The 13,142-nt window shown below is 43.4% G+C and overlaps 1 protein-coding gene across 1 annotated transcript in view; it reads right to left on the bottom strand.

The window, feature by feature from the left end:
* The window catches only part of CARMIL2 (capping protein regulator and myosin 1 linker 2), a 591,305-nt gene that overhangs the window by 516,868 nt on the left and 61,295 nt on the right, over positions 1 to 13,142 (bottom strand). The window contains 1 exon segment of the mRNA XM_030203654.1: positions 163 to 220. Within this exon segment, the coding sequence (XP_030059514.1) occupies positions 163 to 220 (58 nt within the window).

Below are 13,142 nucleotides of genomic sequence, written 5' to 3'. Positions count from 1 at the left end.
ATGTGAGTTGCCCACTGGCATCCGCCCTGCCCCACCTGCATTGCCACCACCAATGAGAGGATATGGTAGACTGAGTGCAATTTTTATGCTCCTCTATATTTGTGTCCTGTGGGGTTGCACTGCTGTCACAGCCCTTGGTAAAGCGCTGCTGTTGTTACTTACACAGTCCTCATCTTGGATAATCTGGACAATCCTGTGCAGAACATCAGCCAAAGAGGCCCTGGAGGAGAGAACGAGGCACATCTTTTATAGTGGCAGCTTCCGTCACTTTACAAATCAAAAGTCTCATAATATAACAGCTTTGGCACCCTTTTATCTAACATTGCTGAAATTTATGTTTTGTCTGTCTGTATACACATTGAAAGAGACTTGAAAAGCTACTTATAAAATTACACATCCGATACGCATGTAAATTTACATGCTTACATCCTCTACAAGCATAACTCAACCTGGACTGAGAGAAGACATTTCTAGGGATGAAGTTGAAAAGCAATTTGCATTTATGTATATACTTTTGAAAATATGCATACATGTGTGAAAAATATTCTAAAAAATGTGTGTGTATATCAAAAAGCAAGTGTAAATGTAAGCACATAAATCCCCTGGGGAAATTTTCAAAACAGAAATCTGTGCATGCTTTCATTTTGAAAATTTGCTGGTACCCACACAGGGAAAAGTATGTGTCTATTATTTATGCATTTATATATTTTATACATTTATCCCTGTTATCTCCTGAATCATTCTACTTACAACCAACAAATGTTCCAGAAAAACAGACCTCTAAAACCTAGAAAAGAGAATGGATTTTGTTTTCCTAGAAAACTTTGGGGATAATATTCAGCTGGCGACTGTCAATGTTTTTTAAACATTGGCTACCACCGACTGAATTGTGGCCAGATATATAGTACCAGCACCTATCTGGGTACCAGGTGGCCTGCTGGGAGTTACCCATGTACCCAGATAGCTACCCAATTAACTCAAAACAGCCTGTTTGCTGTCCTAAGTTAACCAGTTAGTTATTTGAGCACTGAACACAGGTGGTGCTCAGGTAACTCCTGGCTCCATCCTGACTCCACCCCTAGACTGTGCCAGCGCTATGCCACAGTGGTCTTTCTTGATTTTTAGAAGCACTATCTGGATATGTACCACTGAAAATCCATGGAGCACCTGCTCAGCAGAAGATAACTGGGTAGGAGGTTCTTCTACCCAGCTATCTCTACAGGATATCAGACCCTTAGAGAACTAGTCAAAAATTGGGGAAATAAACCACTTTTTCAGCAGCAGTACAAGCACACTGGCTGTAAGGTTGCAGTGATCTATTTTTGTTGTAAATGATACTGAAACACTTTGGCCACTATAAATCCTTTACTTGCATAGGCAGATGAATAATTCAAGTTTCTATGAAAGCAGTGCTATGAGCAAACAATAGGGGAAAACATGCAGAGCATGGCTCATGGAATTTTTTCTAACCTCTCCCCCATATTGGACTAGATTCTACAGTGGGGGAAATAAGTATTTGATCCCTTGCTGATTTTGTAAGTTTGCCCACTGACAAAGACATGAGCAGCCCATAATTGAAGGGTAGGTTATTGGTAACAGTGAGAGATAGCACATCACAAATTAAATCCGGAAAATCACATTGTGGAAAGTATATGAATTTATTTGCATTCTGCAGAGGGAAATAAGTATTTAATCCCTCTGGCAAACAAGACCTAATACTTGGTGGCAAAACCCTTGTTGGCAAGCACAGCGGTCAGACGTCTTCTGTAGTTGATGATGAGGTTTGCACACATGTCAGGAGGAATTTTGGTCCACTCCTCTTTGCAGATCATCTCTAAATCATTAAGAGTTCTGGGCTGTCGCTTGGCAACTCGCATCTTCAGCTCCCTCCATAAGTTTTCAATGGGATTAAGGTCTGGTGACTGGCTAGGCCACTCCATGACCCTAATGTGCTTCTTCCTGAGCCACTCCTTTGTTGCCTTGGCTGTATGTTTTGGGTCATTGTCGTGCTGGAAGACCCAGCCACGACCCATTTTTAAGGCCCTGGCGGAGGGAAGGAGGTTGTCACTCAGAATTGTACGGTACATGGCCCCATCCATTCTCCCATTGATGCGGTGAAGTAGTCCTGTGCCCTTAGCAGAGAAACACCCCCAAAACATAACATTTCCACCTCCATGCTTGACAGTGGGGACGGTGTTCTTTGGGTCATAGGCAGCATTTCTCTTCCTCCAAACACGGCGAGTTGAGTTCATGCCAAAGAGCTCAATTTTTGTCTCATCTGACCACAGCACCTTCTCCCAATCACTCTCGGCATCATCCAGGTGTTCACTGGCAAACTTCAGACGGGCCGTCACATGTGCCTTCCGGAGCAGGGGGACCTTGCGGGCACTGCAGGATTGCAATCCGTTATGTCGTAATGTGTTACCAATGGTTTTCGTGGTGACAGTGGTCCCAGCTGCCTTGAGATCATTGACAAGTTCCCCCCTTGTAGTTGTAGGCTGATTTCTAACCTTCCTCATGATCAAGGATACCCCACGAGGTGAGATTTTGCGTGGAGCCCCAGATCTTTGTCGATTGACAGTCATTTTGTACTTCTTCCATTTTCTTACTATGGCACCAACAGTTGTCTCCTTCTCGCCCAGCGTCTTACTGATGGTTTTGTAGCCCATTCCAGCCTTGTGCAGGTGTATGATCTTGTCCCTGACATCCTTAGACAGCTCCTTGCTCTTGGCCATTTTGTAGAGGTTAAAGTCTGACTGATTCACTGAGTCTGTGGACAGGTGTCTTTCATACAGGTGACCATTGCCGACAGCTGTCTGTCATGCAGGTAACGAGTTGATTTGGAGCATCTACCTGGTCTGTAGGGGCCAGATCTCTTACTGGTTGGTGGGGGATCAAATACTTATTTCCCTCTGCAGAATGCAAATAAATTCATATACTTTCCACAATGTGATTTTCCGGATTTAATTTGTGATGTGCTATCTCTCACTGTTACCAATAACCTACCCTTCAATTATGGGCTGCTCATGTCTTTGTCAGTGGGCAAACTTACAAAATCAGCAAGGGATCAAATACTTATTTCCCCCACTGTATATATCATGCCTAAAAAATCGGTGCCGAAAAAATATGCCTAGGCATAGTCTATAAAGTATTCCTAAATGTAGGCGTACTTGATAGAATACGCCTACATTTCTGAGTGGTGTATAGAATATGCCGAGCACCTGTCCATGCGACTAAATTTAATCATGGGCAGTTGTGCCAAGTAAAACGGTGTAAATGCCAATGCCTAAATTAGGTGTGGACCGGGTGTTTCTATAATGCGCATAGATTTTAGCAACACCCACAACCTGCCCATTCCACACCCATGGCGAAACCCCCTTTTCATCTCTGTGACTTACAATTTACATGCATCATGTTACAGAATATGCTTAGACAGTTATTTATGTATTTATTTTGTTGCATTTGTATCCCACGTTTTCCCACCTCTTTGCAGGCTCAATGTGGCTTACAATACATCATGAGTAACAGAAATACATGAAAAAGTATGCGTGTAGTGATAACTGCAGGATTTTGGGTAGTAAGATAATGATAAAACATAATAGTGTTTCAGCAAACAAACATATTAAGAAGTATCTAAGAAATATATAAGAATTGTATAAGAAAGTGTACATTTAGTAGTAGTTACAGGATCTTGGGTATCATGATAGTGAAAAACATGGTAGTGTTTTGTCAATTTGATATAGTAGAGGTAGTTTTGGATGTGCGTATAGGAGTTTATATTTGTTAATCATTGTTGTATGCCTTGTTAAAGAGATGAGTCTTCAGCAGAATTCGGAAGTTAGCTAATTCATAGATCATTTTTAATTTGCGCGGCAGCGCATTCCAGAGTTGTGTGCTCAAGTAGGAAAAGATTGACGCATGCGTTAGTTTGTATTTGAGACCTTTGCAATTTGGGAAATGAAGATTGAGGAATGTGCGGGATGATTTTTTAGCATTTCTGGGTGGTAGGTATATCAGGTCTGACATGTAGGTTGGTGCGTCTCCGTGAATAATTTTATGAACTAGGGTGGATACTTTGAACATGATACGTTCTTTAAGTGGAAGCCAGTGCATCTTTTTTCATAGGGGTTTAGCACTTTCGTATTTTGCCTTGCCGAATATAAGTCTGGCTGCAGTGTTCTGAGCTGTTTGAAGTTTCTTGATTATTTGCTCTTTGCAACCAGCGTAGAGTGCATTGCAGTAATCTAGGTGGCTGAGTACCATTGATTGTACCAGGTTGCAAAAGATGGTTCTTGGGAAGAAAGGTCTTACTCTTTTCAGTTTCTACATTGAGTGGAACATCTTCTTGGTTGTGTTTTTCGCGTGACTCTCAAGTGTTAGGTGTTGATCGATGGTAACTCCAAGAATTTTTAAGGTGTCTGAGATTGGAAGTTTCAGTTTTGGTGTGTCAATGGTGGTGAATTTTTTTTGTGTTATGTTGTGAGGTGAGTATTAGGCATTGGGTTTTTTCTGCATTGAGTTTCAGCTTGAACGGGTCCGCCCATGTGTGCATGATATGTAGGCTTTGGTTGATGTCATTGGAAATTTCCTTTAGATCATGCTTGAATGGAATGTAGATCGTTACGTCATCTACGTATATGTATGGGTTCAGGTTCTGGTTTGATAGTAGTTTCGCCAAGGATATCATCATTAAGTTGAATAGAGTCGGTGAGAGGGGGGATCCCTGTGGAACTCCGCATTCAGGTGTCCATGTAGATGATGCAGTCGAATTAGATGTCACTTGATATGATCGCGTGGTTAGAAACCCTTTGAACCAGTTGAGAACATTTCCTCCAATTCCGAAATACTCGAGGATATGTAATAGTATCCCATGGTCAACCATATCGAAGGCGCTAGACATATCAAATTGCAGCAGTAGTATATTCTTGCCAGTTGCAATTGTTTGTTTAAATGTATTCATGAGAGTAACTAGTACTGTTTCTGTGCTGTGGTTGGACCGAAATCCTGACTGGGAATCGTGTAGTATTGAGAATTTGTTTAAATAATTTGTGAGTTGTTTGGTTACCATCCCTTCAGTTTGGTTATTAGGTTGTGCACGTAAATTCTAAACAATGCCAATTAGTGTCAATAATTGCTTGTTAATTGGCATTTATCAGCGCTGATTGGTTTGTTAACTAAGTTGCATGTGCAAATCCAGAATATGGCTGGATTTGCACACACAACTTAAACTGTGTTATATAGAATCCGGGGGATTGTGTGTGTGTATGTTTGTGTAGCTGTGCTTTCTCTGTGTGTGCCTGACTTACAGGAGAAAAGGGAGGGGATGGCTTTGTTACTGGAGTGGGGGATAGATTGGTTGGGTGGAGGAGAGCTTTTGGGGATGCAGAAGTTGAAGGTAGTTGGTGGATAGAGGGGATGGTAGGGTAATGGATCAGGGTAGAGAGATAAGGGGTTCAGAGGAAGGAGCGGGTGGCTAGGTGGGAATGACACATTGATTTCAAAAGGGGGCCAGATCAGACTAGGATTCCAGAGAAATAAACCTTCCAGCTAATATCCCAATGAATTTCCATGGGAGAATCAGGTCAGCTTCTGCAGTATAGAAACTTACATTCAGTGAAACATAGTAATTATGGAACTGCTCCTTTCACACTAGAAGCCAACGGGTTACAGGATCTGAGCCAACATAGCTTTACCAAAGGAAAATCATGCCAAATGAATCTTACTGATTTCTTTGTCTGGGTGACCAAAGAACTGAATGAAGGACGTGTGCTAAATGTAATCTACTTGGATTTCAGCAAAGTCTTTGATACGGTCCCCCACAGAAGACTCGAGAGTAAGCTGAAAGGGCTGAACTTAGTACCTAAAGTTGTGAACTGGATAGGAAACTAGTTGACCGACAGGTGGCAGAAAGTGGTGGTAAATGGAATCCGCTTGGAGGAAAGCAAGGTGAGCAGTGGAGTTCTTCAGGGTCAGTGCTGGAGCCGATTCTGTTTAATATATTTGTGAGAGATATTGCTGAAGGATTGGAAGGAAAGGTTTGCCTTTTAACGGATGACATGAAGTTAGCCAATAGAGTGGATACCCTGGAGGGAGTAGAAACAATAAGGGATCTCCAAACGTTAGAAGAATGGTCGAGGGTCTGGCAGTTAAAATTTGATTTTGTCAAATATAGCACAATGTATACACTTTTAATTTGAAACATATCAAATTTTATATTAGAGAAACCATTACAATTACAACATGTTTCCATCAAGCTGTAAATATATTACGATATCTAACACAGTGATTGGCATACACCATTTTATTGACTCTGACTAAACATTTACACCTTAAACTAACACATTGTCCATAGCACAAGTCTTATATCAATTTACCAAATGCCATGTGTCTGTATATGACTCAAATGGGGGACAGGTTTGTGTATGGGAGCTCATATGAAAGTGACATCATATCTTGGAAATGTTTCATAGATGATGTAATGTTGATCTGGAAGGGGACGGAAGGGGAATTTGAGGATTTTGTATCTTATCTGAATACAGTGGATAATAACATCCAGTTTTCTGCAAGGTGGCATCATAGCAGTATCAGTTTCTTGGATATTAATGTAGTTTTGACAGATGGGGGAGTATTTAACAGTTCAATATTTCACAAAGAAACTGATTGAAATATGATTTTACAGTATTCAAGCTATCGTTCCAAAATGATATGAGATAATATCCCAGTAGGACAGTTCTTAAGATTAAAAAGAATCTCTTCTACATTGGACCAGTTTAAACTGATCCAATATAAATGCCTGATCTCTGCAACAAAACAAAACTAAAGAACGTAATGGACATAACACAACTCTTCCGTTGTACGATTCCCTAGTGTGGCTGTGCCACATGAACTTTATCTTACCACAACATCACTTTGTATTTGTTTACACCGGAGTCTGTAACGCCTCTCCGGTACTATGTAAGCCACATTGAGCCTACAAATAGGTGGGAAAATGTGGGATATAAATGTAACAAATAAATAAATAAACAACAACCAACGGGTATGTTTGCCCGGTTTTTACAAAGGGGGTATCCTAAGACTATAATAAAAAGGGCATACCGGAGAACACTGTACGCTAATCATGAATGGTTATTAAAGCCTTCCACACATGCACAAAAGGCTGCACTGGTTTGTGTGCTTCCGTTTTCTTCTCTGTCTAGGGCAATACAATCAATAATATTAAAATATTGGCATGTGTTGGGGATTCATCAACCTCTACGGGAGAAACCAAAATTTGCTTACCATAAGGGATGAAATTTGTGTGAGATGTTAGCTAATCCAAAAATCCCCAGTCAAGAACAAAAAAGCCACTTTAAATGTAGCAAATGAATTTATTGCCAATATGCTGTGGAAACTACTATGGTTCACATATCCCATTCCACTCATGTGTTTCAGTTACAGTCTAGAACTTTGTGTGAGTCATCGGGGGTAGTATATTGTGTTATGTGCCCCTGTGGATTAAGTTACTGTATATTGGACAAACAGCTAGGAAGGTGAAAATGAGAATAGGGGAACATATTAGCAATATTAGAACAAATAAACAGGAGGCCTCGTTAACATTTCATTGGCACCAATGTCATCATCAGGTGTCTGATTTGCGATTTGTAGTGTTATTCCAGTTAGCCAGATCAGGTAATCGCCTTTTAAATAGATTGTTATATAAAGAACGGTGATTTATTTATACATGGGGACCCACATATCAGGGTGGTTTAAATAGGGAAATAGAATGGCGTTAATTGGGCTGATAATCGTGTGCTCCCCTTTAAATATTTGCTTAGAGGGTTAGATGAGGTCATCATCCGTTTAGGAAGAGGTGCAATCTAGAGAATGTTAAAAGTTTGTGGGAGAATGTTGTGATGTTATAAACTACTACTACTACTACTTAACATTTCTAGAGCGCTACTAGGGTTACGCAGCGCTGTACAAATTAATAACTAAGGACGGTCCCTGCTCAGAAGAGCTTACAATCTAAAGGACGAAATGTCAAGTTGGGGTAGTCTAGATTTCCTGAGTAGAGGTGTTGTGATTAGGTGCCGAAAGCGACATTGAAGAGGTGGGCTTTGAGCAATGATTTGAAGATGGGTAGCGAGGGGGCCTGGCGTATGTGCTCAGGGAGTTTGTTCCAAGCATGGGGTGAGGCGAGGCAGAAAGGGCGGAGCCTAGAGTTGGCGGTGGTGGAGAAGGGTACTGAAAGGAGGGATTTGTCTTGAGAGTGGAGGTTACGGGTAGGGACGTAAGGGGAGATGAGGGTAGAGAGGTAAGGAGGGGCTGCAGATCGAGTGCATTTGTAGGTTAGTAGGAGAAGCTTGAACTGTATGCGGTATCTGATCGGAAGCCAGTGAAGTGACTTGAGGAGAGGGGTGATATGAGTATATCGGTCAAGGCAGAAGATAAGACGTGCGGCAGAGTTCTGGAGGACTGAAGGAGGGATAGGTGGCTAAGTGGGAGGCCGGTGAGGAGTAGGTTGCAGTAGTCAAGGCGAGAGGTAATGAGAGAGTGGATGAGAGTTCGGGTGGTGTGCTCAGAGAGGAAGGGGCGAACTTTGCTAATGTTGTAGAGGAAGAAGCGACAGGTCTTGGCTATCTGCTGGATATGCGCAGAGAAGGAGAGGGAGGAGTCGAAGATGACACCGAGTGCGGGCAGATGAGACCGGGATGATGAGGGTGTTATCAACTGAGATGGAGAAGTGGGTTTGGGTGGGAAAACAATAAGTTCAGTCTTGGCCATGTTCAGTTTCAGGTGGCGGTTGGACATCCAGGCGGCAATGTCGGATAAGCAGGCCGATACTTTGGCCTGGGTTTCCGCAGTGATGTCTGGTGTGGAGAGATACAGCTGGGTGTCTTCAGCATAAAGATGATAGTGGAAACCATGAGATGAAATCAGGGAGCCTAAGGAAGAGGTGTAGTTTGAAAAAAGGAGGGGCCCAAGGACAGATCCCTGAGGAACTCCAACAGAGAGTGGGATAGGGGAGGAGGACAAACCATGAGAGTGTACTCTGAAGGTACGATGGGAGAGATAAGAGGAGAACCAGGAGAGGACAGAGCCCTGGAACCCAAAGGAGGACAGTGTGTCAAGAAGTAGGTTGTGATTGATGGTGTCAAAAGCGGCGGATAGGTCGAGGAGGATGAGGATGGAGTAGTGACCTTTGGATTTGGCGAGGAACAGGTCATTGCAGACTTTAGATAGTGCCATTTCTGTCGAGTGTAGGGGGCAAAAGCTGGATTGAAGCGGATCGAGGATGGCATGAGAGGAGAGAAAATCAATGCAGTGGCTGTGAATGTCGCGTTCAAGTATCTTGGAGAGGAAGGGTAGGAGGGAAATGAGGCGGTAGTTGGAGGGACAGGTAGGGTCAAGAGATGGTTTTTTGAGGAGTGGCAAAGAGATAGCATTTAAACAGAGTGATTGCTGTATGTTATCTTTATGTGTATCCTTCTGATGAAGCAATTTGCGAAACTCTGCATGAGTTAAGGATCTACGTATGCATGAAAGGATCTACATTTGAGTGGCTTTAATATAGGGATATTTACACCATTGGTTGTTCTTGCACAAGGTCACACCATGAGCATATCTTGGTGGGGACAACAGGAGTGAATGTGTACGTTTTTAAGCCACCAAGAGTTGGAAACAGGGTTCCTTAATTATTTATTTGCAACCTGGTGTGAACGTTTCTGATCGGCAGTGTGAAATTGGTGGCAACTTCAATATCGGCATGCAAAATCTGTTAGTTGTTGGATTAGAACTTTGGAATTCAGGATATTAATCAACATATGATATGTCTGAGGATGAAAAGAAGAGAACTATTTGGTACATGGATATAAGACTTGTGTTATGGACATTGTGTTAGTTTGAGGTGTAACTGCTTAGTCAGAGTCAATAAAGTGGTGTATGCCAATCACTGTGTTAGCTATCGTAATAAGTTTACAGCTTGATGGAAGCATATTATAATTGTAATGGGTTTCTCTAATATAAAATGTGATATGTTTCAGGTTAAAAGTGTATGCATTGTGCTGTATTTGACAAAATTGAAAAATTGAGCACAGATTGTTGGTTAGGTTCCCAGTTGTGGTGTTTCTTTAAAATTTAATGCCAAGAAGTGCAGAGTGATGCACTTGGGGTGCAGAAACCCAAAAGAGAGATACCGAATAGGAGGGGAGAGATTAGTAAGCTCAACTCAGGAGAGAGACCTCGGGGTGTTGGTGTCCAAGGATCTGAAGGTTAAGAAACAATGTGACAAGGTGGCAGCCATGGCCAGAAAGATGCTAGGCTGCATAGAGAGGGGTATAACCAGCAGAAGAAAGGAGGTATTGATGCCCCTCTACAAATTGTTGGTGAGGCCCCACTTGGAGTACTGTGTTCAGTTTTGGAGGCCGTATCTTGCTAAAGATGTACAAAGACTGGAAGCGGTGCAAAGAAAAGCTACAAAATTGGTATGGGATTTGCATTGCAAACCGTATGAGGAGAGACTTGCTGACCTGAACATGTATACCTTGGAGGAAAGGAGAAACAGGGGTGACATGATACAGATGTTCAAATATTTGAAAGGTATTAATCTGCAAACAAACTTTTTCTGGAGACAGGAAGACGGTAGAACTAGAGGATAGCGGAAGAAGTGACGTCAGCGTCCAGGATGGCAGCCTAGTTCCTGAGCTCCGCTCCCTGAACCTTCATAAAGCCAATATTAGCGGTGCCTGGTGCCGTAGCGGGATTGATAAGTGAGAGACCTGCTCTCAAAAGCGCCAGCAATAATGAGTAAAGCCGCTGCAGTGCGCAACAAAGACTCGGAGCGGCCGACGGGAGGCAGATCCAGCAGGGCCTCTAAGTGCCACAAGTCTGCAGCTCGAGCGTCTCCGTCCACCTCGGACTCTGCGCTATCTTTGGTGGAATCACAGCAGCCCCCTACTAAAAAAGGTGTGTCCGCAGAGCTCCAACAGCTTCTAGCTAAAATACAAGATGATATCAAGGGATCGAAAGAGGAGATCCTTGACCGCATGGAAGCGCTGAGCACTGACTTTCGGGAGTTGGGGGGCAGAGTGGAGGACGCTGAGCTAAGACTGGATGAGCATGCTGAAACTTTGAGCTCCCATAAGACACAACTTCAAGAGTTGGAAAAGAAAAACGTGGAATTGGAATATAAACTCGATGACTTAGAGAACAGAGGCAGGAGGAACAATCTCAGGTTCCGAGGGGTGCCTGAAGATGGTGAGACTGAGGACATCCTGCAGATTGTGAAAATCTTGTGTGCAGATCTAATGGGCCCTGAGGAAGGAATGGTGGAGATTGATTTGGACAGGGCGCACGGAGCACTTGGCAAGCGGCAGGATAACAGAGCGCGGGACATTATCACCAGATTCCACAACTATGAGGTGAAGGAGATGGTACTTAATCGAGTCCGGAATGCACAGGACCTAGAGTACGGCGGAGCTAAAATCTCTATCTATCAGGATCTCTCGCAATACACCCTACAACAGAGACGTCTGATGAGGCCGGCCTTGGACATCTTGCTTAAAGAGCGTATCCCTTACCGATGGGGCTTTCCATTTTCTTTGCTTTATACACTGAAGGGAACTAAGCACAGAGCTCAGCTGCTGAAAGACGTTTGGGGAACTCTCCACGCAGTGGGACTGGCAGCTTCAAGTGCGCCTCCGGGAGCACTGGCGCCAGCCACAAAAGCAAAGTTACAAAGATGGAAGCGGGTCCCTGAATCAGCTAACCGGCGCAACTCGAAAAAACGCGATGTGGCAGAGGAGACCTGAATAACCCTGAGGAAGGTTTGAGAGAGCTGTTAGTTTAAGGCGTAATGCCTGTGTGGATAGTCTGAGAGTTCCTGGACAATGTCGTGGGGATTGAAGTTCTGTGGAGGAGGATTTATAACTGCCTTATTTTGTAGAGTAGTGCTCGGATTGGTGTTTAAGTTTTAAGGGACGGCTGGGTACTGTGAGTGTTAGTGAGGCGAAGGGAGTGTGTGTTGGTGGGTAGGGAATGGGATGAGGGGGTAGAGAATGAATGGATTAGGATTGACTGTTGTAGGTTGTGGTGGGTTAAGGCATGTAGCCTGGGACGACGTGGGGCAGAAGTTGGGGGAGGGGTTTGGGGAGTTGGGGGAGTTGTGGGGCTGGGTTGTCTGGACATTGGTGGGTTGCTTCCTCATTTCCCTCTTAGGAGACTTGTGTCATAAGTACATAAGTAATGCCACACTGGGAAAAGACCAAGGGTCCATTGAGCCCAGCATCCTGTCCACGACAGAGGCCAATTCAGGTCAAGGGCACCTGGTGAGCTTTCCAAACGTACAAACATTCTATACTTGTTATTCCTGGAATTGTGGATTTTTCCCAAGTCCATTTAGTAGTGGTTTATGGACTTGTCCTTTAGGAAACCGTCTAACCCCTTTTTAAACTCTGCTAAGCTAACCGCCTTCACCACGTTCTCCGGCAACGAATTCCAGAGTTTAATTATGCGTTGGGTGAAGAAAACGTTTCTCCGATTTGTTTTAACTTTACTACACTGTAGTTTCATCGCATGCCCCCTAGTCCTAGTATTTTTGGAAAGCGTGAACAGACGCGTCACATCCACCTGTTCACTCATTATTTTATATACCTCTATCATGTCTTTCCTCAGCCGTCTCTTCTCCAAGCTGAAAAGCCCTAGCCTCCTTAGTCTTTCTTCATAGGGAAGTCGTCCCATCCCCGCTATCATTTTAGTCGCCCTTCGCTGCACCTTTTCCAATTCTACTATATCTTTCTTGAGATGCGGCGCCCAGAATTGAACACAATACACAAGGTGCAGTCGCACCATGGAGCGATACAACGGCATTATAACATCCTCACACCTGTTTTCCATACCTTTCCTAATAATTCCCAACATTCTATTCGCTTTCCTAGCCGAAGCAGCACACTGAGCAGAAGGTTTCAGTGTATTATCAACGACAACACCCAGATCCCTTTCTTGGTCCGTAACTCCTAACGTGGAACCTTGCATGACATAGCTATAATTTGGGTTCTTTTTTCCCACATGCATCACCTTGCACTTGCTCACATTAAACATCACTGCCATTTAGCCGCCCAGTCTCCCAGTCTCGTAAGGTCCTTCTGTAATTTTTCACAATCCTG

The sequence above is a fragment of the Microcaecilia unicolor genome, chromosome 5 (genome assembly GCF_901765095.1).
Source record: "Microcaecilia unicolor chromosome 5, aMicUni1.1, whole genome shotgun sequence".
In the NCBI taxonomy this organism is placed as follows: domain Eukaryota; kingdom Metazoa; phylum Chordata; class Amphibia; order Gymnophiona; family Siphonopidae; genus Microcaecilia; species Microcaecilia unicolor.
The sequence above is the reverse complement of the archived record's forward strand: the minus strand, read 5'-3'. Positions and strand labels throughout refer to the sequence as shown.